The sequence below is a fragment of the Macaca thibetana genome, chromosome 10 (genome assembly GCF_024542745.1).
Source record: "Macaca thibetana thibetana isolate TM-01 chromosome 10, ASM2454274v1, whole genome shotgun sequence".
NCBI lineage: Eukaryota > Metazoa > Chordata > Mammalia > Primates > Cercopithecidae > Macaca > Macaca thibetana.
In genome coordinates, this window is record NC_065587.1 from 56,418,118 (window position 1) to 56,440,783 (window position 22,666).

General features: G+C 48.8%; 1 protein-coding gene across 7 annotated transcripts in view; it reads right to left on the minus strand.

Annotated features, from left to right (window-relative positions):
• The window catches only part of L3MBTL1 (L3MBTL histone methyl-lysine binding protein 1), a 38,192-nt gene extending 34,502 nt beyond the window's left edge, over positions 1-3,690 (minus strand). For 2 of the 7 annotated variants that reach the window (XM_050806454.1, XM_050806453.1), the window contains exons 1-4: positions 2,436-3,072; positions 2,053-2,203; positions 1,797-1,920; positions 1,048-1,132 (exon numbers count right to left, since the gene is read on the minus strand). In XM_050806454.1, the coding sequence (XP_050662411.1) occupies positions 1,048-1,132; positions 1,797-1,920; positions 2,053-2,203; positions 2,436-2,667 (592 nt within the window). In that variant the 5' untranslated portion in view covers positions 2,668-3,072. Of the gene's footprint in view, positions 1-1,047; positions 1,133-1,796; positions 1,921-2,052; positions 2,204-2,435; positions 3,073-3,100; positions 3,325-3,522 lie in introns of those variants that run through there. The other 5 variants (XM_050806451.1, XM_050806452.1, XM_050806450.1 and 2 more) reach the window with 5 other exon arrangements.
• Positions 3,691-22,666: the final 18,976 nt, after the last annotated feature.

Here is a 22,666-nt window from a genome sequence, read left to right on the forward strand (position 1 = left end):
AGGCAGGAGAATGGCGTGAACCTGGGAGGCGGAGGTTGCAGCGAGCTGAGATTGTGCCACTGTACTCCAGCCTGGGCAACAGAGCAAAACTCCATCTCAAAAAAAAAAAAAAAAAAAAAAGAGGGTCAGGTGTGGTACCTCACACCTGTAATCCCAGAACTTTGGGAAACCTAGGCAGGAGGGTCACTTGAGCCCAGGAGATCAAGACCACCTTGAGCAACAAAGTAAGATCCCCATCTCTATTTAAAAAATTTAAAAAATTAGCCATGCATGGCGGTATGCACCTGTGATCCCAGCTACTCAGGAGGTTGAAGTGGGAAGATTGCTCAAGCCCAGGAGGTCAAGGCTTCAGTGAGCTGTGTTTGCACCACTGTACTCCAGCCTGGCCAATAGAGCAAGACCCTGTCACCCTCCAAAAATTTTAATTTAAAAAATTTAAAAAAAGAAAAAAAAACTAGATACCGTCCTTGTGTTGATGGTTTTGAGGGCGGAGGAGAGACATTAAACAAATTGCTACATAGTATCTATGTGATTACAAGTATGACAATGCTACTTAGCTACAGTTGACAGTTGTCATATGGGAATGTGGAGATGGTAATAGAGAAGGCCTCAAGGTTGGAGATATGAATGACCTCTGTTCCATTTTTCTTAGAATCAAAGAGTGAGAATAGGGTTCCAAACAGGAATGTCAGACCAATGACCAGTGCAGGCTTGCCCTACCACTAAAGAGAAGCAATGACATGTGGTGCCAGTAAAAGCTACTCAAGTCTTCAAAAATTGAGCCAAGATCTCCCTGGCACTGGGGCCTAGTCATGACTGGGTAATAAGAGGATAAATAAACACATGATATAACCCCCAAGAACACACATACACTAATACACAAACCCAAAACAGCCTCTCACTGTCTCTTTCTCTTTCACACACACTAACTCATGCTCATTTATGTATGTACAACCTACCATCACAATCATAACCCACACTCCCAGCCTCACACCTTCAAAGGCGCATACACACCTCACACGAATATATACACACAGGCCATCGTACCAGGCTGGCTGCTGCTCCACTCCTCACTCTCCGGGGTGCTCGCGGTGGGTTGTCCCTCTGGGTCCTTTCCTTCTTCTTGCTTCTCCTATAGAAGGCAAGCCTGATCCCAGCTTCTTCTCCTCATGGTTTGGGATGAAGTGCTAGCGTCTGATCCTGGCCCCTACCTGGCTCTCTGGCCATGTGGTCTTCCGCCCCAAACAGGCAGAATTTCTTCTAGGCTGCCAGCAGGAGTGTGGCTCCAGCACACATCCCCCTATCACTTGAGCACAGACTCACATGAGCATGCATATCCTAATTAAACAGCCTGACTACAACTTTCCTTGTTATCTGGTACACGAAAACTTCCTTTGTGATGCTCTTACATGCCCAGTAGAATTCATGCTCTGTCCCTTCCAGCTTCTGCAGCTAGAGCCCTGGGTGTTCCTTGGCCTTTGGCCTAGGTACTGGACCCCAGTGATGGAGTTTTCCAGCTGCCTGCACATGTACTTTGGGTACTAGTTCGCATGACTATGTCTTAACCTTGACACTAAACTGAGATGGGAGCTCTGGAAAATCAGGAGAGTGATTAATTCATTTCCCTCCAAGCAGGTATAAGACCTGACTCAGGATGGGACCCCCAAATATGATGAGTGAGTCATTATGCGTGTCTTCTCTGGCCCAGCTCCATAATCTGGATCGACGGAGGCGACAGTGGGAATTGAGGCATAAGCTATAGCTTCCCCCTCCCTTCCCCACTGCTCTCTTCCTACCATGGCCTCTGGCTCCGACTCCTCCTCTGATAGGCTCTGGTATTCCCTGCGCTTCCTCTTCTTCACGGGTTTGAGGAGCTCAGAAGCGCTGGTGGAGCCTGAGGAGTTCTCCACTATGACTGACCTGAGGAAGGGCCAGCCTTAGAGAAAGAACCACCCGCCCTGCACCACCCAGCCCCTCTCCTAACCCCTGAACAGGAATGAGGCTTTGGGGGCTGAAGGCAGAGCGAGTAGGGCTGCAACCTCCTTCCCTTACCGCTCCTGGAACAGCTGAGGGCAGCCATCATTAGAGGAACCAAGATCTGGACCCGCGGCTTGGTGAGGCCCGCACGCCTGGCACTGACAGGTGCTATCATCCTCTGGGGGGTCCTGATTGGGATCTTCTGGAGGATTCTGGGGGTGGTCCTCTGCGGGGGCCAAATGGGCCTCAGGCCTCCCTCCCCATTGCAGCCACACTCAGGCTCCGCCCACGCCCCCTCAGACCCTGCCTCCGCCTCAGTCCATCTCCGCATCGGATGGCCTCCTCCAGCCTTCTCCACCCCAGGACCACCCTGGGCCCCGCCCCCGGTCCTCCTAGGGCTCAGGCCTCACCCCACCCGCACAGGGCCCAGCTCAGGGCCTGGGGAGCGGGGCTCCTACCCGCTTGTAGGGGGCCCGCCTCGCCATCTCCAGCAGGGGCCCCGCCATCTTCGTATTCGGTCACGCCTTCCTGCCGCAGCTCGGGGCTCGGGGGCTGCTCCACTCCCGCCATGTTCAGCGGCTTGTACTCGCTTATCCGGAACTGGAGCGCGGGAGGGTCTGAGGATTGCGACTCCCGTACGGGCCCTTGACCCACCTCGGCGTCGGGGCCATGGCCCTCTCGTCGCCTCATGCCAGCTCACGCCCTCAGCAGGCCTCAAGACTCCATGCCAGGGCACCTCACTCCAAGCTATACCAGCCAAACCCTCACTCCAGGCTACGCCCCCAAGCACCTGCAGGGTCCAGTCCCCCGGTGCCCCACTCTAAGCCACGCCCCCAAACTACCACAGGCCCAGTCAGAGTGCCCCACTCTAAGCCACACCCCCAGACACCCACAGGCCCAGTCCCAGAGTGCCTCACTCCAAGCTACGCCCCCATAGTCCCCAGGGCCTAGGAGTGCTTCAACTCAAGCCACGCCCCTAGAGTCCCTCACTCAAAGCCCACCCCTAGGGCCCATCATTTTAGCCAGCTTCCCCCGCTTCCGCCTCAGGTCCGGCCTCCGGGCCCGCAAGCTCCGCCCCATGGCTGTGGTTTACGAGGTTTAGCCAATCCCCACAGACACTGACCCGCAGGCCGCCCCCAGGGGGCGGGGCCGCGGCCTCTGTCCATTCCAGAATCCGCACTGTGCTGGCGCTGGAGCTGGCCGGCCCGGCACTAAGCTGCGGCAGGACAGTGGCAGGAACCGGTTCGCTGCCGGCCACTTGCTCCGGGGTACCCACATGGATTGGCTCCCGGGGAAAGCAAGACACATCCAGGGCACTGCTGGGCAGGCCGAGGTTGGCCGAGCTGGCTGTAAACAGATACACAAATAGACACGACACGGGTGAGTCTAGTGGCCCTGCCTCAATCCTGCCATGCATGTGTAGGCATGTGAAGGAAGGCAGGTGGAGGAGAGTGAAAACAGTCATCCCCTCTCCAGGATCCACACTTGCTTGTGCAAGTACAGAGATGCTCTTCCTCCCCAGACTCCTACCCTAGCTTGACTCACCTGGAATGATAAAGGCAGTTGCGGGCAGGTGAGGACCAGAACCGGGGCTGTCTCTGGCCACCAAGTGCACGCTGACCTCCCCTGTGGAAGGCCCCTTCAGTGTCCTCAGCATCTCCATTTCAGCATGCCCCTCCATCCTGGCAGGCCTACAAGCCAAACACAGCCCCCAGGGTGATCAGGTGGGGACCTCTGTTACAGAAGCAATGGAGATGTGAAGGGATGGGGCTTCTTTGAGAAGCTGGCCACCTTCAAACCCGTAACCTGCAGAGAAAGGCCTCAGTCCTGTGGGGAGTAGGGTGTCTTCAAGACCAGCATCAGGTCTGGCTCCTGTTCTGGCCAGGCCCTGCACCTCCCCAGTCTCTGTAAGGATGGTAAGGATGGGTAGGGTGGCATGTGTGAGGGTACTTTGTAAACTGTGATGTACAGCACTGACTCTGGGGAGCATGACTCGGGTCAAGGTTCTGTCTGGCCAGTTGTCTCCAGGACACAGCCCAGGCCACATCCAAACTCACCTTTTTCTTGACCCCACCTCTATCCCCACTAGAATCACTCCCTCCTCCCTCTGGGGATTCAGAGACCTCAAATACCAGGTATTCCTTCACCCACACAGGGATCATCTTCCTGGGAGGTGGGATCTTTCCTGATCATGTTCTTTTATGGCCCTGTCCACCACTCCCTCCAACCCCAAGCACAGGGTGGGCACTCAGATATCTGCTGAACACATGTACGCATCTGAAGAGCAAAGACGTAGTGTACGAAAATGCAGTCAAGTCAGTACGTGATTTTGTTTTAATAATGCAAAGGCAGTAGAGGCATTTCATAGAGTTCATTCAACAGGTAAAAACATAAAGAAAAAGACCTAGAGATACAAAGAATATACTTAATATCTATTTACTCAGCACCTAAAATATACTGACCACTGCCCTACTTGCCTTACCAGCACTGTCCAGTAGAATTTTCTGTGATCATGAGACTGTCCAATACCTAAACTGTCCAACACAGTAGCCACTAGCCACATGTGGCTACTGAGCACTTGAAATGGGCTACTATGACTGAGGAACTGAATTTTTTATTTTATTTTATTTTAGTGAAATTTAAAAGTTACCAGAAGGTAGTTACAGTGGTGCATGCCTGTAGTCCCAAGTTCTCTGGAGGCTGACCCAGGAGGATGGCTGAAGCCCAGGAGTCTGAGGCTAGCTTGGGCAACATAGCGAGACCCTGTCTCTGAGAATAAATAAGAAAATAAATAGCGACAGTAGCCATGACTATTGTATTGGACAGCACAGCTTGGCCTGTCAGTGCTACCTCCAAAACACACTGAAGGTCTAACCACTTCTCTCCATCTCGACTGCTGCCATGCTGGTCCCAGCCAATAGCAGCTCTCTTTGGACTTCTGAAATTGCCTTCTAGCCCATTTCCCTGCTTCCTTTCCTGCACCCCTACAGTCTACTCCCCAGTAAGAAAAACTTTAAAAACATAAACCAAATCACATAATTTCCCTATCTAAATTCTTCAATGGCTCTCTGTTGCCCTTAGAGTAAAATCAAACTGCTTTGCCCTAGAAAATCTGACCTCTGCTTTTCCCTCTGGCCTCATCCTATGCCATTCTTCCCCTGTTCTCTCCAGTCAACAGACTCTGGTTTCCTTCTATTGCTTGACCAACATTCCCACTCACAGCCTTTGCCCTTGCTGTTCCCTACCCCTGGAACGCCCTTCCCCAAGCTCTCTGCTTAACTGGCTCCTTCCCATCCTCCAGTCCTCAATTCAATAGTCACCTCCTCAGAAGAGGTCTTTCCTTACCAAGTAATTTTTTTTTTTTTTTTTGAGATGGAGTCTCGCTCTGTTGCCCAGGCTGGAGTGCAGTGGTACCATCAAGGCTCACTGCAACCTCTGCCTCCAGGGTTCAAGCAATTCTCCTACCTCAGCCTCCTGACTAGGTGGGATTACAGGTACACACCACATAGCCTGGCTAATTTTTGTATTTTTAGTAGAGACGGGGTTTCACCATGTTGGCCAGGTTGGTCTGAAACTCCTGACCTCAGGTGATCTGCCCACCTCGGTCTCCCAAAGTGCTGGGTTTATAGGCGTGAGCCATCGAGCCCGGCCTGACCAAGGAATTTAAAGCAGCAGCATACCCCTCACCCCTTCCCACCACTAGCTGTCTCATTACTATTATATATTTCTTTCTTTCTCATCCTTCATTATAATCAAAAGTGATCTTCATTTATTTCTGTGTTTGATCAGTCATCTCCACATAAATGCTGTCTGTCTTGTTCATTGCTATATCCCCAACACTTCGTACGTGGCACATAGTAGGTGCTTAATAAGTACTTGTGTTGGATTTCAGTAACTTGAACTTGTTAATAAAAAACAGTGTATGGGGCCAGCTTGGTGGCATGTGCCTGTAATCCCAGCTACTGGGGAGGCTGGGGCAGGAGAATCGCTTGAACCTGGGAGGTGGAGGGTGGAGGTTGCAGTGAGCAGAGATCATGCCACTGTACTCCAGCCTGGGAGACAGAGCAAGACTCCATCTCAAAAAACAAAAGCAAACAAAACACTGTATGGGTCCAATGCAGTGGCTCACACCTGTAATCCCAGCACTTTGGAGGCTGAGGTGGGAGGACTGCTTGAGCCCAAGAGCTCAAGACCAGCCTAGGCAACACAGGGAGACCCTGTCTCTATAAAAAATTAAAAAAAATAAAAATTAGCCAGGTGTTGTAGTATATGCCTGTAGTCCCAGCTACTCCAGAGGCTGAGCAGGAGGATTACTTGAGCCTGGGAGGTCAAGGCTGCAGTGAGCCATGATCTCACCACTGTACTCTGGTCTAGGTGACAGAGCGAGACCCTGTCTTTAAAGAAAAAAAAAAAATTAGCTGGGTGCAGGGGCTCACACCTGTAATCCCAGCACTTTGGGAAGCCGAGGCAGGTACATCACCTGAGGTCAGGAGTTCGAGACCAGCTGGACCAACATGGTGAAACCCCATTGCTACTAAAAATACAAAAAAATTAGCTGGGCGTGGGGGCAGGCGCCTGTAATCCCAGCTACTTGGGAGGCTGAGGCAGGAGAATTGCTTGAACCCAGGAGGTGGAAGTTGCGGTAAGCCAAGATCATGCCACTGTACTCCAGCCTGGGCAACAGAACAAGACTCCATCTCAAAACAAAAAAAAAAAAAAAAAAGAGAAAAAAGAAAAAAAAGTTATAAAACATAATTCCCTGAATTTCAATTCCAATTTGCTTTGCACAGCTGAAGTACTTGTACTATTTTAAATACCTTTAAATAGAGTTAGGCCGGACGTGGTGGCTCACGCCTATAATCCCAGCACTTTGGGAGGCCAAAGTAGGTGGATCGCTTTGAGCTCACGAATTGGAGACCAGCCTGGGCAACATGGTGAAACCCCATCTCTACAAAAGTACAAAAGTAGGTGGGGCACGGTGGCTCAAGCCTGTAATCTCAGCACTTTGGGAGGCCGAGATGGGCGGATCACGAGGTCAGGAGATCAAGACCATCCTGGCTAACACGGTGAAACCCCGTCTCTACTAAAAAAATACAAAAAACTAGCCGGGCGAGGTGGCGGGCGCCTGTAGTCCCAGCTACTCAGGAGGCTGAGGCAGGAGAATGGCGTAAACCCAGGAGGCGGAGCTTGCAGTGAGCTGAGATCTGGCCACTGCGGTCCAGTCTGGGCGACAGAGCGAGGGAAAAAAAAAAAAAAAAGTACAAAAGTTAGCCAGGCAGGCCAGGTGTGGTGGCTCACGCCTGTAATCTCAACACTTTGGGAGGCCAAGGGAGGCAGATCAGTTGAAGCCAGGAGTTCAGAACCAGCCTGGGCAACATCTTGAAACCCCATCTCTACCAAAAATACAAAAATTTAGCTGGGCAGGGTGGCGAACACCTGTTATCCCAGCTACTCAGGAGGCTGAGACAGGAGCATCCGTTGAACCCAGGAGGTGGAGGTTGCAGTGAGCCAAGATCGTACCACTGCACTCTAGCCTGTGTCACAAAGTGAGACCCTGTCTCAATAAATAAACAAATAAATAGAGTTAATCTTTTTATTTGAAACACTGACAGTTAAGAGTGAATGTGGTTATTTCTAAAAGAACTTCACTCTGTGTCAAAACCTGTCACATCTCAGGTCTATTGCAGAAGCTGGATTTAAAGATTGCCTTTCTGTTTGGGCTTGCTGCCTTCAGCAAGCATTGGAGGACCAAGTGGGTGTCAGCACCATTCTGTGCTCTGGGGTTACAGTCACAAACATGATCAAATGCTCTCATGAAGCTTATATTCTGGAGATAATGGATGAAGTTGGGGCTGGAAGTATAAATTTGAAGACCGGCATATGTAGATGGCATTTAAAAACACGGAAGTGGGGTGAGGCCCGGTGGCTCATGCCTGTAATCCTAGCACTTTGGGAGGCCAAGGTGGGAGGATCACTTGAGCCCAGGAGTTTGAGACCAGCATGGCCAACACAGTGAGGCCTCAGCCTCAACAAAAAATTTTAAAAATTAGCTGAGCATGGTGGTGGACCCCTGTGGTCCCAGCTACTGGGGAGGCTGAGGCGGAGGGGTTACTTGAGCCTGGGAGGTAAAGGCTGCAGTGAGCTATGATCACACCACTGCACTCGAGCCTGGGCGACAGAGCAAGACCCTGTCAGAGAGAAAGAAAGAAAGGAAAGGAAAAAAGGAAGGGGGGGAGAAAAAAAAAGAAAGAAAGAAAAAGAAAGAAAAGAAGGGAGGGAGGGAGGGAAGAGAAAAAATAAAAGAAAAAAGGAAAACGAAAAGGAAAAGAAAGAGAAAGAAAGAAAACTACATAACTGAATATAAAGAAAAAAGTGGGAACCTTGGAGCACACCCACATTTATAGGTTGGGAAGAGGAAAAGAGACTGAGAAGGAGTCGGCCATGAAGTGAGAGGGAACTCAGAAGAGTCTGGGTTTCTGGTGGACACTGAAAAAAGTTTTCAGCCTTCTGCCATCAGCCTCTCCTGGAATTGCTCAGAGCCTAGAGAGCTACCAGGCTTGAACGCACTCCTGGAAGCCGCCAGCCAATGACGAGTTGCTATGAGGTGTGGAGACCCCACCCCCTTGCCTTACTTCGGAACACCTCTGCAGGGCCATGTCAGTTCCAGAGCTTCCATTAGGTCAGGCTGAGGCCTCTGTTGAGACTACATCAGCAGTTCAGCTTCTTCCTCCGCCCAACCCGCCTTCATTCCCCTACTGGTGATATTCCCAAGAGCACTCCGATAAACCTACACTCAAATATTGCTATCGGAGTCTGTTTCCAGGGGACCCGACCTAAAACAACCATTGTAGCCCCAGCACAGAGCCGTGCACATAGCAGATGCTCAATAAATATATATTGGCTGAATGTGTCCATGGGTATTTTCTCTTCATGTCTGACAGGGTTTCCTCAATCCCTTGCCTTCCAAGGCCTTGTGTGCAAAAACGCCCAATAAATGCCCTTACTATAGGTGTTGGGTGGGGAGTAGAGCCCTCGACAGCTACCCCGAAAACAACACACAGCGAAGCTGAGTGCCACAAACTTGGGGCCTCGGCCCCGCCCCTCGCCGCAGCTGCTTCCCGGACGCGGGAGGGGACGGTAGCGGCCCTGAGCGCAGGGTTCTAGGATCGGGAACCGCCACCAGCCTCCCGGGACTGGTATAGGCAAAGGCGGGCGGGGCGGTCACTGATCCAACAGTTCCGCAGAACGGTTACTTTTTAAAACGCCAAAATGGCGGAATTCTTTTTATTCTTTATGGCCAAAAAAAAAAAAAAAAAAAAAGAGAAAATTCCATATTCCATTATAAAAATCGAAAATTAATAATAGGAAAGTTTGCCACATGACTCATTTCCCAAGAAAACCAAAACCCCGCCCTCCACACCTCCTTTCCATTAATAAAAAACTCTTAATTGATTGCATATCTCCAAACACGCAGCCTCCACCCTCCGCCCCTCCTGATCGCAGCCCGAAGCCACGCCGTAGGGTCGACTGGGCCTGGAGCCCCGCACCCGCCCGGCCCCCTGCGCGCTCCGCCCAGACCGCTTTCCCCGGCGTTTTCCCGAACCTCCTTCCCAGCCCGCGCCCCCCGCCGGAGGCGTACGGAAGGAGCGAGACGCCGGAGCCGCAGACCCGAGCCCTCGCCGCCTTAGGCGGAGTGGGGTGGCGCGGCGCGGTGCCCAGGGGCCGCACGGTCTGAACCCACGAGCAGCTGGGTGCTTACCTGCCCGGCCAGCCAGTGGCCGCCCAGCGCGGAGCTACTGTCCGAGCCCGGCGCCGCGCGCCTGCGCGCTCGGCGGGGCGGGTCCGCCTCCCCGCAGGACGCAGAGCGCGGGGCCCGAGCGCCGGGCACATCTGCCGGGCCCAGGCGCAGGCCCAGGCTTCGGTGGCGCCCGCGCCCTCTTGCCTGCCTTCGAGGCCCTGGTTGTGCGCGCCTCATGCCCCCTCAACCTAGGACAGGTTTGCCGCACGGGCGTGGCGGGTCGAGATTTTTCCTGCCCCCGAACCCCTGCATCACAGTTAGCAGAGCAGAGCGGGGGCGCGGAGATCGCGGAGCTCGAAGAGACAGCCTGGAGGGCTACCGAGCTGAGTGGTTAGTGACAAAAGACGAGGCTGCACCCGGGCACGCACCCCAGCCGAGTGTCTGCTCTGTCCAATGCCTTCGACCGGAAAGAGGAACCCTCGTGCGGGGGCTCTGGTCCTGGCCCTGCCGGGCATAAAGAGCGACATTAGAGGCGTCTACTTTTGGATGACCCCACTGCCATGGGCTGGGTAACATCACTATCCTCCAGGTCCTCCATTTCGACATTTGTAAAGACCATCACCCACTTCATGGCGTATGGTCGTTTTGAGTTTGGGTTCCTGTGGTGGTGTAGCAGTCACTGCGCCTCTCTGCTTCAATTTGATCTCTTCGCCTCCACCTGATCTCTCTAATTAATCAAATCTCCTTGTTATTGGTTCTGGTAACACAAGATACCTGTCTTGCTTACACATACCACAGTTGGCACTTCACATAGATTTGAGTAATTCAAGAGGCTAAGAGGTTTCAAGCTCCAAGAGGGTAGGAAACATTAGTTTCTGTATTCCTAGTACCTAGCCCAGAGCGGGGCACAGAGTGGGTGCTTAACAAATATCTGTTCAGTGACTAAATGATGTACGGTATACAGATGAAAACAGGGTAACTTTTGGTACAGTCCACCATCCAGCCCCCTCTCCCACACCAATGATTTAATTTAATCCCTTGTTTTTACAGAAACAATGATTTAATTTAATCCCTTGGTTTTACTTGGACTTAAGTCATGGCCACGTGTCAGACCTCCAGGCTCCTGACTCCTTCCCAGGCCAGGTGAGAAAAGGGTTCCTAATGAAATGTAGGCAAATTCTCCAAATTGCTGTGATCAACAGGTTTACATTTATGCAGAATTTAACTATTCTGGTTGCCACGCCAACGCATCGCATGTGTTCTTCCTTGCTGCAATGTCAATTTTTAATCACATCTCATATTATTGGGAACAGGATTGCATCAGTTAAGGATGCTGGTTGCCATAACAATGGATGCCTCTTTCTACACATTGATACACACACAACCATCCACTCAGTTTTCTCTCATCTCAACCCAGACTGTGCTTGATCTAGATTTCAAAGGTTTATTTTAGGTATTCAGAAGATTAAAAGAAAGTGGTGAACCTACACAAACACATGGATTCTCAAAAACAAAGGCATCTTTTAGACGGACAAGTGGAATTTGAGCTAGCAAGACCTAGAAACAAACAACTAACATAGATGTGAGTTGCTAAGACATTATTTTTCTGCCTATCGACAGTATTTTTGTGGCTCACGCCTGTAATCCCAGCACTTTGGGAGGCTGAGGTGGGAGGATTGCTTGAGCCCAGGAGTTTGAGACCAGCCTGGGCAACATGGCAAAATCCTGTCTGTACAAAAAAAAAATTAGCTGGGTATGGTAGCGCACCACTGTAGTCCTCCCTAGCTACTCGGGAGGCTGAGGTGAGAGGATTGCTTGAGTCCAGGAGCTCAAGGCTTCAGTGAGCCATGAGTGTGCCACTGCACTCCAGCCTAGGCAACAGAGAGAAATCCTGTCTAAACAAACAAACAACCTCCCTACCACCCAAGAAAAAAACAGTATTTTTGTGGTCTTGATACCTGGCTTGTTGGCTTGAACAGGGGTCAAACAAACAAACCAGGTATCAAGCCCACCAAATACTGGGGTGAAGAGCTGCTCCCACGTAATATAATTTGGAGAAGTTTCTGCCTCATGAAGCCAGTTTCCCCTTCCAGTACCAGTCTACCTTCAGGAGCAAGTAAGCAAGTCCGATCTTCCTCTTAAGTGATAGCCCCGTCTTCTGCAAGTTCACAGCCCCCATTGTCTTCTCCATGTTAACCCCCTGCTCAAGCATGGACCCAAAATATTTTGAAATGTTGATGAGTCAAAGCACTAAGAAGACTGTTGTTTAGGCCAGGCATAGTGGCTCACACCTGTAATCCCAGCACTTATGCCAAGGTGGGAGGATTGCTTCACGCCAGGAATTCCAGACCAGCCTGGTCAACGTAGTAATGAAACAGGAAACGTTCCCTTATCCCTCTCACAGGGTGTGCGACAGCTGGGGAGTGGCTCGCTTCTTCGGTGCCCTGCAGCTCAAACCCCAGGGGGAGCGTACAGACGGGCAGGTTGTGGGGAGCATGGGCTCCAACCCCACAGCAGCATCTAGGGTTGAGTATTTACAGCTCCAGAAGCCCCAGTAGGCGTGTGTTACTGTGTGCTCTTCAGTTTAGCCATCCAAAGACAGCTTGTTTTAATCAGCTCAATTAGACCCTCTGCCTTATCGAAAGGACAGAGAGTTTTCTGTATCCTGGGTTCTTGCCCTAGTGTACCAGAAAAATCGGATGGCATGTGGGCTTGGAGAATGAGTGCAAGGTTTTATTGAATGGTGGAGGTCGCTCTCAGCAGGTGTATGGGGAGCCAGAAGGGGGATGGAGTGGGAACCTGGTCCTCCCCTGGAGTCGCCGGGCTCTCCTTCAACCACCCTCAGGTGAATTTATCTAGGCATCCGTGTCCTTCTGCAGTTGATGGCCTGTCAGCATCTGTGTGTTCTTCTGATGTGTTCCTCTCGATATGCAGCCACTCGTATGTGTGCCCACTAGGGTCTTGGGATTTATACAGGCACAAGATGGGGGTGTGTGGGCCAGAGTGGTCTTAGAAAATGCAACATTTGGGCACAAAAACAGGAGTGCTTGTCTTCACCTAGGTCCATGGGTGGGGCCCTCACCGGGGACCCTGCCTTTCTCTACCCAGCATTTCCCTGCCCCCCTCCTGTATCAATGAGAGACCCCCTCCAGTCTCTACAAAAAATTTAAAAATTAGTTGGGTGTGATGGCACATACCTATAGTCCTGGCTACTTGGGAGGATGAGCTGGGAGGATTGCTTGAGCCCAGGAAGTCAAGGCTGCAGTGAGCTGTGATCATACCACTGCACTCCAACCTGGGCAATAGAACAAGACCCTGTATGTAAAACAAACAAAAGAAAACCGTTGTTTCTAAGCAGCCCACACCATTCTGTTCCTACAGTAGAGTTTCATTCACCATTGATACTGTCTGCAGATTTTTAGGGAAATTATCAGGATGTGCCCTTTATGTATAAAACCTCTTCTGGGGGGAGGGGGAGGGGAGGGGGAAAAAAAAAAAAAAAACCTCTTCTGGTTCCAACGTCAGACTGAGCTAGTATGGACACTTTTAAAAAAATTTTTTATTTTTATCTTTTAAATATAGTTACATAAAATAGAGACAGGGTCTCCCTGTATTGTCCAGGCTGGTCTCAAACGCCTAAGCTCAAGGGATCCTCCTGCGTTGGCCTCCCAAAGTGCTAGGATTACAGGCATGAGCCACCGTGCCTGGCTGGGAACCTTTTCTAACACAAACACCAAAAAACCCTGCCTATTATATTACAAGAAAGGAAGCAAGCAAGCACACAGGGAAAGAAAGTGAATTCATTGCTGGCCGGGCGCGGTGGCTCACACCTGTAATCCCAGCACTTTGGGAGGCCGAGGTGGGTGGATCATGAGGTCAGGAGATAGAGACCATCCTGGCTAACATGATGAAACCCCGTCTCTACTAAAAATACAAAAAAATTAGCTGTGCATGGTGGTGGGTGCCTGTAGTCCCAGCTACTCGGGAGGCTGAGGCAGGAGAATGGCATGAACCTGGGAGGCGGAGCTTGCAGTGAGCCAAGATCGCACCACTGCACTCCAGCCTGGGCGACAGTAAGACTCCGTCTCAAAAAAAAAAAAAGTAAATTCATTGCTGAACATGTAAGAGGAAATCCTCAGGAGTCAAAACCAAAAAGGGAACCAGAGCAACAAGATGTGGCCTGATGTCTCTCTTGTCCTGGAGGTGGTTGTTGGATACAGACAGGACCCAGCTGCTAGAGAGTTGAGTTTTACCACACATGTAATGATGCAAGTTGGAACCTTGGGTCCATGTGGCCCTGACAGTTGGAACTGAAGCCCATGTATAAAGACTGGAGGACCAGATGTGGTGGCTCACACCTGTAATCCCAGCACTTTGAGAGGCTGAGGTGGGAGGATTGCTTGTGACCAGGAATTCAAGACCAGCCTGGGCATCAAAGTGAGACCATGTCTCTACAAAACATCAAAATATTAGCCGGGTGTGGTTACATTCCTGTGGTCCCAGCTACTTGGGAGGCTGAGGCAGGAGGATCACTTAAGCCTGTAATGAGCCATGTTTGCCCTACTGCACTCCAGCCTGGGCAACTGAGTGAGGCGCTGTCTTAAGGAAAAAAAAAAAAAGAAAAAAAGACTGGATACTCCTCCCAGAGTATATATTCACTAAAGAGAGTTCTGGAAAAACTCAATACGACAGTCCAGAGAAATAGAAAGGAAGCTTGTCTCTGCCTGGGATGCATAGAAGTGATGATCAGGGCAAGTCAACCATGGAAAATCAAAACTGTAAGCCTACACAAAACTGTAAAACTACAAATTTGGGAACCCTATTTGTAGATTAGATTTGCAGGGATTTGTGCTGCCCTCCTGGTATTGATAGCTTCAGCTAGGAAAACAATGCAAAAATTGGTCCTGGGCAAGTAATATCCATGCACAACTTCTCTGTAGAGACGTCGTTACAACCCAAGCCAAATGGAATGCTCACAGTAGAAAAACATAAAGTAGTCAGGGAAATGATCTACCATATTTAACCACCAGCAGACCTAATAAACAGAAAAATTAGCACCCACAATAACTTGAGACAATAGCATAATTCATAAAGAGATTGTAAAATAAATGTGGGCTGGGTGCAGTGGCTCCTGCCTGTAATCCTAGCACTTTCGGAGGCCAAGGCAGGAGAATCACTTGAGGTCAGGAGTTCAAGACCAGACTGGACAACATAGCAAGACCTTGTCTCTCAAAAACCAGAACAAAAAACAAAAGCAAATGTGTTAAAACCATTTTAAAAGGAATGGGAGTTACATGAGGATTTGGATTTAGATTTACTCTTTCTACTGAAACAACTGAGAAGAGGGAAATCACATAGCAAATGTTTCTCAAGACACTGGCCATCAAGTAAAAAAAGACATACTCTTCTTTCTTTTCTATTTAGAAACTGTATTAGTCCATTTTCACACTGCTATGAAGACATACCCAAGACTGGGTTATTTATTTATTTATTTATTTATTTTCCGAGACAGAGTCTTGTTCTGTCACCTAGGCTGCAATGCAGTGATGCGATCTCAGCTCACTGCAACCTCTGCCTCCAGGTTTCAAGCAATTCTCCTGCCTCAGCCTCCTGAGTAGCTGGGATTACAGGCACGCGCCACCATGCCTGGCTAATTTTTGTATTCCTAGTAGAGACGGAGTTTCACCATGTTGGTCAGGCTGGTCTCAAACTCTTGACCTAGTGATCTGCCCACTTTGGCCTCCCAAAATGCTGAGATTACAGGCGTGAGCCACCGAGCCTGGTAAGACTGGGTAATTTGTAAAGGGAAGAGGCTTAATTGACTCACAGTTTATCATGGCTGGGGAAGCCTCAGGAAACTTACAATCATAGTGGAAGGCAAAGGGGAAGCAAGCAAGGCACCTTCTTCACAAAGCATCAGGAAGGAGAAGTGCCCTGTAAAGGGGGAAGAGCCTCTTATAAAACCATCAGATCTCATGAAAATTTACTTACTATCACAAGGACAGCATAGAGGAAACCACCTCCAAGATGCAATCACCTCCAACTCTCCCTTGACACATGGGGATTGTGGGGATTATGGGGATAATGGAGATTACAATTTAAGATGAGATTTTGGGTGGGGGCACAGCCAAACCATATCAGAGACAGTCTCACTCTGTTGCCCAGGCTAAAGTCCAGTAGCATGATCATAGCTCACTGCAGCCTTGACTTCCTGGGCTCAAGTGATCCTCCCATCTCAGCCTCCCAAGTAGCTGGGACTATAGGCATTTGCCACCACACCCAGTTTTATTTATTTAGAGATGGAGTCTCACTCTGTTGCCCAGGCTGGAGTGCAGTGGTGCGATCTTGGCTCACTGCAACCTCTGCCTCCCGGGTTCAAGCAATTCTGTGCCTCAGCCTCCCAAGTAGCTGGGATTACAGGTGCCTGCCAGCACGCCCAGCTAATTTTTGTATTTTGAGTAGAAATGGGGTTTCTCCATGTTGGCCAGGCTGGTCTTGAACTCCTGACCTCGTTATCCACCCGCCTGGGCTTCTCAAAGTGCTGGGATTACAGATGTGAGCCACTGTGCCAGGCCCGCACCCTGCTATTTAAAAAAATTATTTTATGTTGCCTAGGCTGGTAGAATAGAAATTCTTGAAAGATGAGAAATAATCTTTCAAGATTCCCATGATTACTGGAGAAATTTTTAAAAACAGTTATTATAACTCTATTCCATATGCTCAAGAAGCTAGAGGAAGAATTGAACATGTTAAGCAGAGAAACATAAGATAATTTTTTTTTTTTTTTTTTGAGACCAAGTCTCTCTCTGTCGCCCAGGCTGGAGTGCAGTGGCGTGATCTTGGCTCACTGCAAGCTCTGCCTCCCGAGTTCACACCATTCTCCTGCCTCAGCCTCCCAAGTAGCTGAAACTACAGGCACCCGCCACCACGCCCAGCTATTTTTTTGTATTTTTTGAGAGACGGTGTTTTGCCGTGTGTTGGCGAGTATGGTCTCGATCTCCTGACCTCGTGATCCACCCACCTCGGCCTCCCAAAGTGCTGGGACTACAGGCGTGAGCCACCGTGCCCGGCCAGAAGAGGAGGCTGGGTGCAGTGGCTCATGCCTGTAATTCCAGCACTTTCGGAGGCTGAGGATGGTGGATCACCTGAGGTCAGGAGTTCGAGACCAGCCTGGCCAACATGGTGAAACCCTGTCTTTACTAAAAATACAAAAAAATTAGCCAGGCATGATGGCGGGTGCCTGTAATCCCAGCTGCTCAGGAGGTTGAGGCAAGAAAATCGCTTGAACCCGGGAGGCGGAGGTTGTGCCGAGATTGTGCCACTGCACTCCAGCCTGGGTGACAGAGTGGGACTTCATCCTGGAAAAAAAAAAGAAAAAAGAAGATAATTTTTAAAAGACCCAAATTAAACTTCTAGATATAAAAAGTACAATGTTTGAGATGAAAAATATACAGGATTCATCTTATAGTGCCAGAAAGGAAAAGAAAAACAAAACAAAACACAATGAGGGGCATTAATCAAAGGGTCAGAGGAAACAACAAGTGCTCCAAATGGCTAACACTGGAATAATGTGCACAATCAAATAAAGTAATATTGAATCATAAGCTAAAGATTAAAATAAATATCCAGGAGTCCATATTGATATAAAAAAGATTGAATAAACTAATAAATAGGGGAGATAAGACAAATCTCCCATGCAGAGGGATTCCAATGGAAAGGGATTAGATACTCCACCCTAAAGAAAAGGAAGCACAATTCACCACCTGTCTTAGTCTGTTTTCTGGTGCATAACAGAATACCACAGACTGGACAATTTATAAACAATAGAAGTTTATTTGGCTTATGGTTCTGGAGGCTGGGAAGTCCAAGAGCATGGCACGAGCATCTCGTGAAGGCCTTTGTGCTGCATCATAACATGGCAGAAGGGCAGGCGAACATGGACAAAGAGGAAATTTGGCTGAACTCAACTTTTTCCCTTTTTTTTTAAAGATAGTGTTTTGCGGCTAGGCACTGTAGCTCACACCTGTAATCCCAGCACTTTGGGAGGCCGAGGTGGGTGGATCATCTGAGGTCAGGAGTTCAAGACCAGCCTGGTCAAAATGGTGAAACCCGCATCTCTACTAAAAATACAAAAAAAGTAGCCAGGTGTGGTGGCAGGCACCTGTAATCCCTGGGAGGCTGAGGCAGGAGAGTCACTTGAACCTGGAAGGCAAAAGTTGCAGTGAGCCGAGATCACGCCACTGCACTCTAGCCTGGGGAGAGAGTGACAGAGCAAGACTCTTTCTCAAAAAACAAACAAAAAAAACCAAACAAAAAACAAACAAAAAAATTAGGGTCTCACTATGTTACCCGGCTGGAGTGCAATCACTGTTCACAAGAATCTTGGCACGCTACAGTTTTGAACTCCTAGGCTCGAGCAACCCTCCTGCCCCAGCCTCCCAAGTAGCTGGAGCTGTAGGTTCTTACTCAGCTGATGGTCAGCTTCATTCTTTTTATCAGGAACCCACTCTTGTGATAACTAACCCACTCCTGAGATAACAGCATTAATCCACTATGAGGGCAGAGTCCTCCTGACCTAATCACCTCTTGAAGATCCTGCCTCTTAATTACATTGGTGATGAAATTTCAACATGAGTTTGGGAGGGGACATTCAAACCATAGCACTGCTCTTCAAGTATGGGTTGCACAGCACGACTTCCTTTGAAAGATTACAGTATGGCAAGGGATGGGGAGGGAGATTAGTAACTTTACAGTGTGGGTATGGCTGCACGTTATCCAGAACATCAGAGACTGACACATTTTCCACTGGGCTTTGGAAATTTACTCTTGCACTTACATTTGTGAAAAAATACGTCTATATCCACTAGGAAAATCTGTGTCAGTCAGGGCCAGAGCCTCAATTATTTCCTTTTCTCCTACCCTGCTAAATATCTGAATCTTGCTTTCAACACACCCTTAGAATTCATGTCTTCCTTGCTGAGGAACCCAATGAAAAAAATCGAACTGTATTAGTTTTCTATTGCTGCTGTAACAAGTTACCACAAAGTTAGTGGCTTAAAACACCTAAGACACATTTTTTTTTTTTTTTTTTTTTTTTTGAGACGGAGTCTTGCTCTGTCACCCAGGCTGGAGTGCAGTGGTATGATCTTGGTTCACTGCAAGCTCTGCCTCCCGGGTTCATGCCATTCCCCTGCCTCAGCCTCCTGAGTAGCTGGGACTACAGGCACCCACCACCATACCCTGACTAATTTTTTGTATTTTTAGTAGAGATGGGGTTTTACTGTGTTATCCAGGACGGTCTCGATCTCCTGACCTCGTGATCTGCCCACCTTGGCCCCCCAAAGTGCTGGGATTACAGGCGTGGGCCACCACGCCCGGCCAAAACACCTAACATATTTTTGTTATGTCATAGTTCTGGAGGTCAGAAGTTCAAAATGGGTCTCATTCAGCCTTAAGTTGTCAGCAGGGCTGCATTCCTTTCTGGAGGCTCTAGGAGAGAATCTAGTTTCTTGTGTGTTCTAGCTTTGAGAGGCTGTCTACATTTATCGGTTTGTGGCCCCTTTCTCCATCGTCTAAGCTATCAATGGCCGGTCAAGTTTTTCTCACATCATATCACTGTGACACTCACTCTATGGCCTCTCTTTTCATCTTTTAAGGATGCTTGTGCTTACATTGGGCCCACTCAAATAATCTAGGATAATCTCCCTATTTTAAACTCAGTTTATCAGCAAACTTAGCTCCATCTGCAACTTTAATTCCATCTTGCCATAAAACATAACATATTTACAGGTTCCAGGGATTAGAATGTGAATGCATTTGGGGGATCATTACTCTGCCTAGCATACAAGGTAACAACAAAGTTGGTGTGATGGTTAATATTGTGTCAACTGGACTGGATTGAGGGATGCCAGCTGGCTGGTGAAACACTTCCTGGGGGCGTCTGTGAGGGTGTTTTCAGAGGAAATTGACATTTGAGTAAGTGGACTGCGAGAAGAAGACCTACCTTCAAGGTGGGTGGGCACCATCCAATGGGCTGCCAGCATGGCTGGAACAAAGCAGGCAGAAGAAGGGATATTCAGCTGGCTGTGTCCTCTAGCGTGCTCTCTCTGTCTTCCTGTGCCAATGCTTGCTTCATCTCCTTCTGCCCTTGGACATCAGATTCCAGTTTGTTGGATCTTGGACTCTGCAACTTACACCAGTAGCATCCTGGGGGCTCTCAGGTTTTCAGCCTCAGACTGAAGGCTACACTTGGGCTTCCCTGGTTTTGAGGCTTTCAGGCTTGGACTGAGCCATGTTGCCGGCTTCTCTTTTTCCCCAGCATGCAGATAGTCTATGGTAGGACTTGCCTTGTAATCATGTGAGCCAATTCTCCCTAATAAACCCTTTTTTATATATACATATATCCTATTGGTCCTGTTCCTCTGGAGAACCCTAATACAGTTGGTCAAGTAACTGATTCTCTTATGAAGTGCCTGGCATTCACATTCACTTTCATGGTGTTACTGTATACTGAGATAAGCTGATAAAAGTTATTGATACATATACATTAGAAGTAACCACTCACTTAAAAAAAAAAAAAGAACAAAGAAAAAAAAAAACCCCACAGGAAACAAAGAATTAAAATAACTTTTTTCGGCCGGGCGCGGTGGCTCAAGCCTGTAATCCCAGCACTTTGGGAGGCCGAGACGGGCGGATCACGAGGTCAGGAGATCGAAACCATCCTGGCTAACACGGTGAAACCCCGTCTCTATTAAGAAATACAAAAAAAAAAACTAGCCGGGCGAGGTGGCGGGCGCCTGTAGTCCCAGCTACTCGGGAGGCTGAGGCCGGAGAATGGCGTGAACCCGGGAGGCGGAGCTTGCAGTGAGCTGAGATCCGGCCACTGCACTCCAGCCTGGGCGACAGAGCCAGACTCCGTCTCAAAAAAAAAAAAAAAAAAAAAAAAAAAAAAAAAAAAAAAAAAAAAACTTTTTTCCAGAATAGGCAAATTGTGCAGGCATTGGGAGGGTTGGTCATGTAAATGTCATAGTACTGATCCTAGGGTTACAGGCGGCAACTTGGAGAGGTAAATCCATGTGTCAGAGACATCTGAACCAGAGCAACTCCATCTTTAGTAGGGGCTGGGTAAAATGCCACTGAGACCTACTGGGCTGTATTCCCAGACTGTTAAGGCATTCTAAGTCACAAGGTGAGATAGGATGTCAGCCCATGATACAGATCATAAAGACCTTGCTGATAAAACAGGTTGCGGTAAAGAAGCCGGCCAAATCCCACCAAAACCAAGATGGCGACGAGAGTGATCTCTGGTATGCCTCGCTGCCACACTCCCACCGGTGCCATGACAGTTTACAAATGTCACGGACACATCAGGAAGTGACCCTATATGGTTTAAAAAGGGGAGGCATGAATAATCCAACCCTTGTTTAGCATATCATCAATAAATAACCATAAAAATGGGCAACAAGCAGCCCTTAGTAGGGTCTTTTTTTTGGTTTGTCTGTTTGTTTTTTTGAGACAGATTCTCACTCTGTCACCCAGGCTGGGATACAGTGGCGCGATCTTAGCTCACTGTAACCTCTGCCTGCTGGGTTCAGCTGATTCTCCTGCCTCAGCCTCGCAAGTAGCTGGGATTACAGACGCCCGCCACCACGCCTGGCTTAATTTTTATACTTTTAGTAGAGACAGGGTTTTGTCATGTTGGCCAGGCTGGTTTCGAACTCCTGACCTCAGGTGATCTGCCTGCCCTGGCCTCCCAGAGTGCTGGGATTACAGGCGTGAGCCACCGTGCCCAGCCTAAAGTAGTCATTCTCTTATTGCTTTACTTTCTTAATAAACTTACTTTTACTTTACTCTGTGGACTCACCCTGAATTCTTTCTTATGTGAGATCCAAGAACTCTCTCTTGGGGGTCTGGATCAGGACCCCTTTCCTGTAACACATGTAAGTGATTCTTTTTGGAATGTATGTGCAGCAATCACCAAAACAACAGAAACAGGGAGTGAGTGCAAAGCACCACATCAGGATGCTTCTGAAGTGTGTGCCCCAGAAGCTCGTGGCAACTCAGGAGGCTCAGCTCACATAAGTGGTTTTCTGGAGCACTTTGTACTGCAGGGTGAATCTCGTGGCAGCCAAGGCCACTGCAAAGACTGAAGCAGCATTTGATTTGACAAATTATTGTTTCATAAAAGGACTGTGTAACTCCCTCAACTTTTACGTAACAGGATTGGATCTATGAGACTTAATGACATGTATGGGATTAGATTTCATTTGTGGGAGACTGCACTATTTTGAATAGCACAATGTATAAACCAGGAACTTTTGGGCTATGTCCCCAGGGACATAAAAGAAAAACAGGATGCATGTAAGGGGTTGGTGGTCCCTGGAGGGAGAATTCCAAGTAATTCCCCTACTTCAGCCAGGGTAGCAGCTGTATTATTATTATTTTTAATCTGTTTGCTTTCTTGAGAAACAATCTCACTCTGTCACCTAGGCTGGAGCCCAGAGGCACAATCACGGCTCACTGCAGCCTCAAACATCTGGACTCAAGAGATCCTCCCACCTCAGCCTCTTGAGTAGCTGGGACTACAGGCACGTATCACCACACTTGGCTAATTTTTTCATTTTTTATAGAGACAGGATCTCACCATATTGCCCAGGCTAATCTCGAACTCCTGGCCTCAAGTGAGCCTCCCGCCTTGGCCTCCCAAAATGCTTGGATTATCGGCATGAGACAGCACATCCTGCCTAAAAATCGGTTTAAATTTTTTTAAAAAAGGACATTTTGCTAAGGGTCCTGGGAAAGTCATGATCTTGCCTTGGTACCAGGATCCAGGGAAAAGAATCCAGTTCTACAAAGCTTTTTATGTACTTTGTGCTTCTAATTCTTACCAGTCCCCTGAAGAAGGAAGCTCCATTTTAGAGGTAAGAACTATAAGGTTCAGAGAGGTCACCA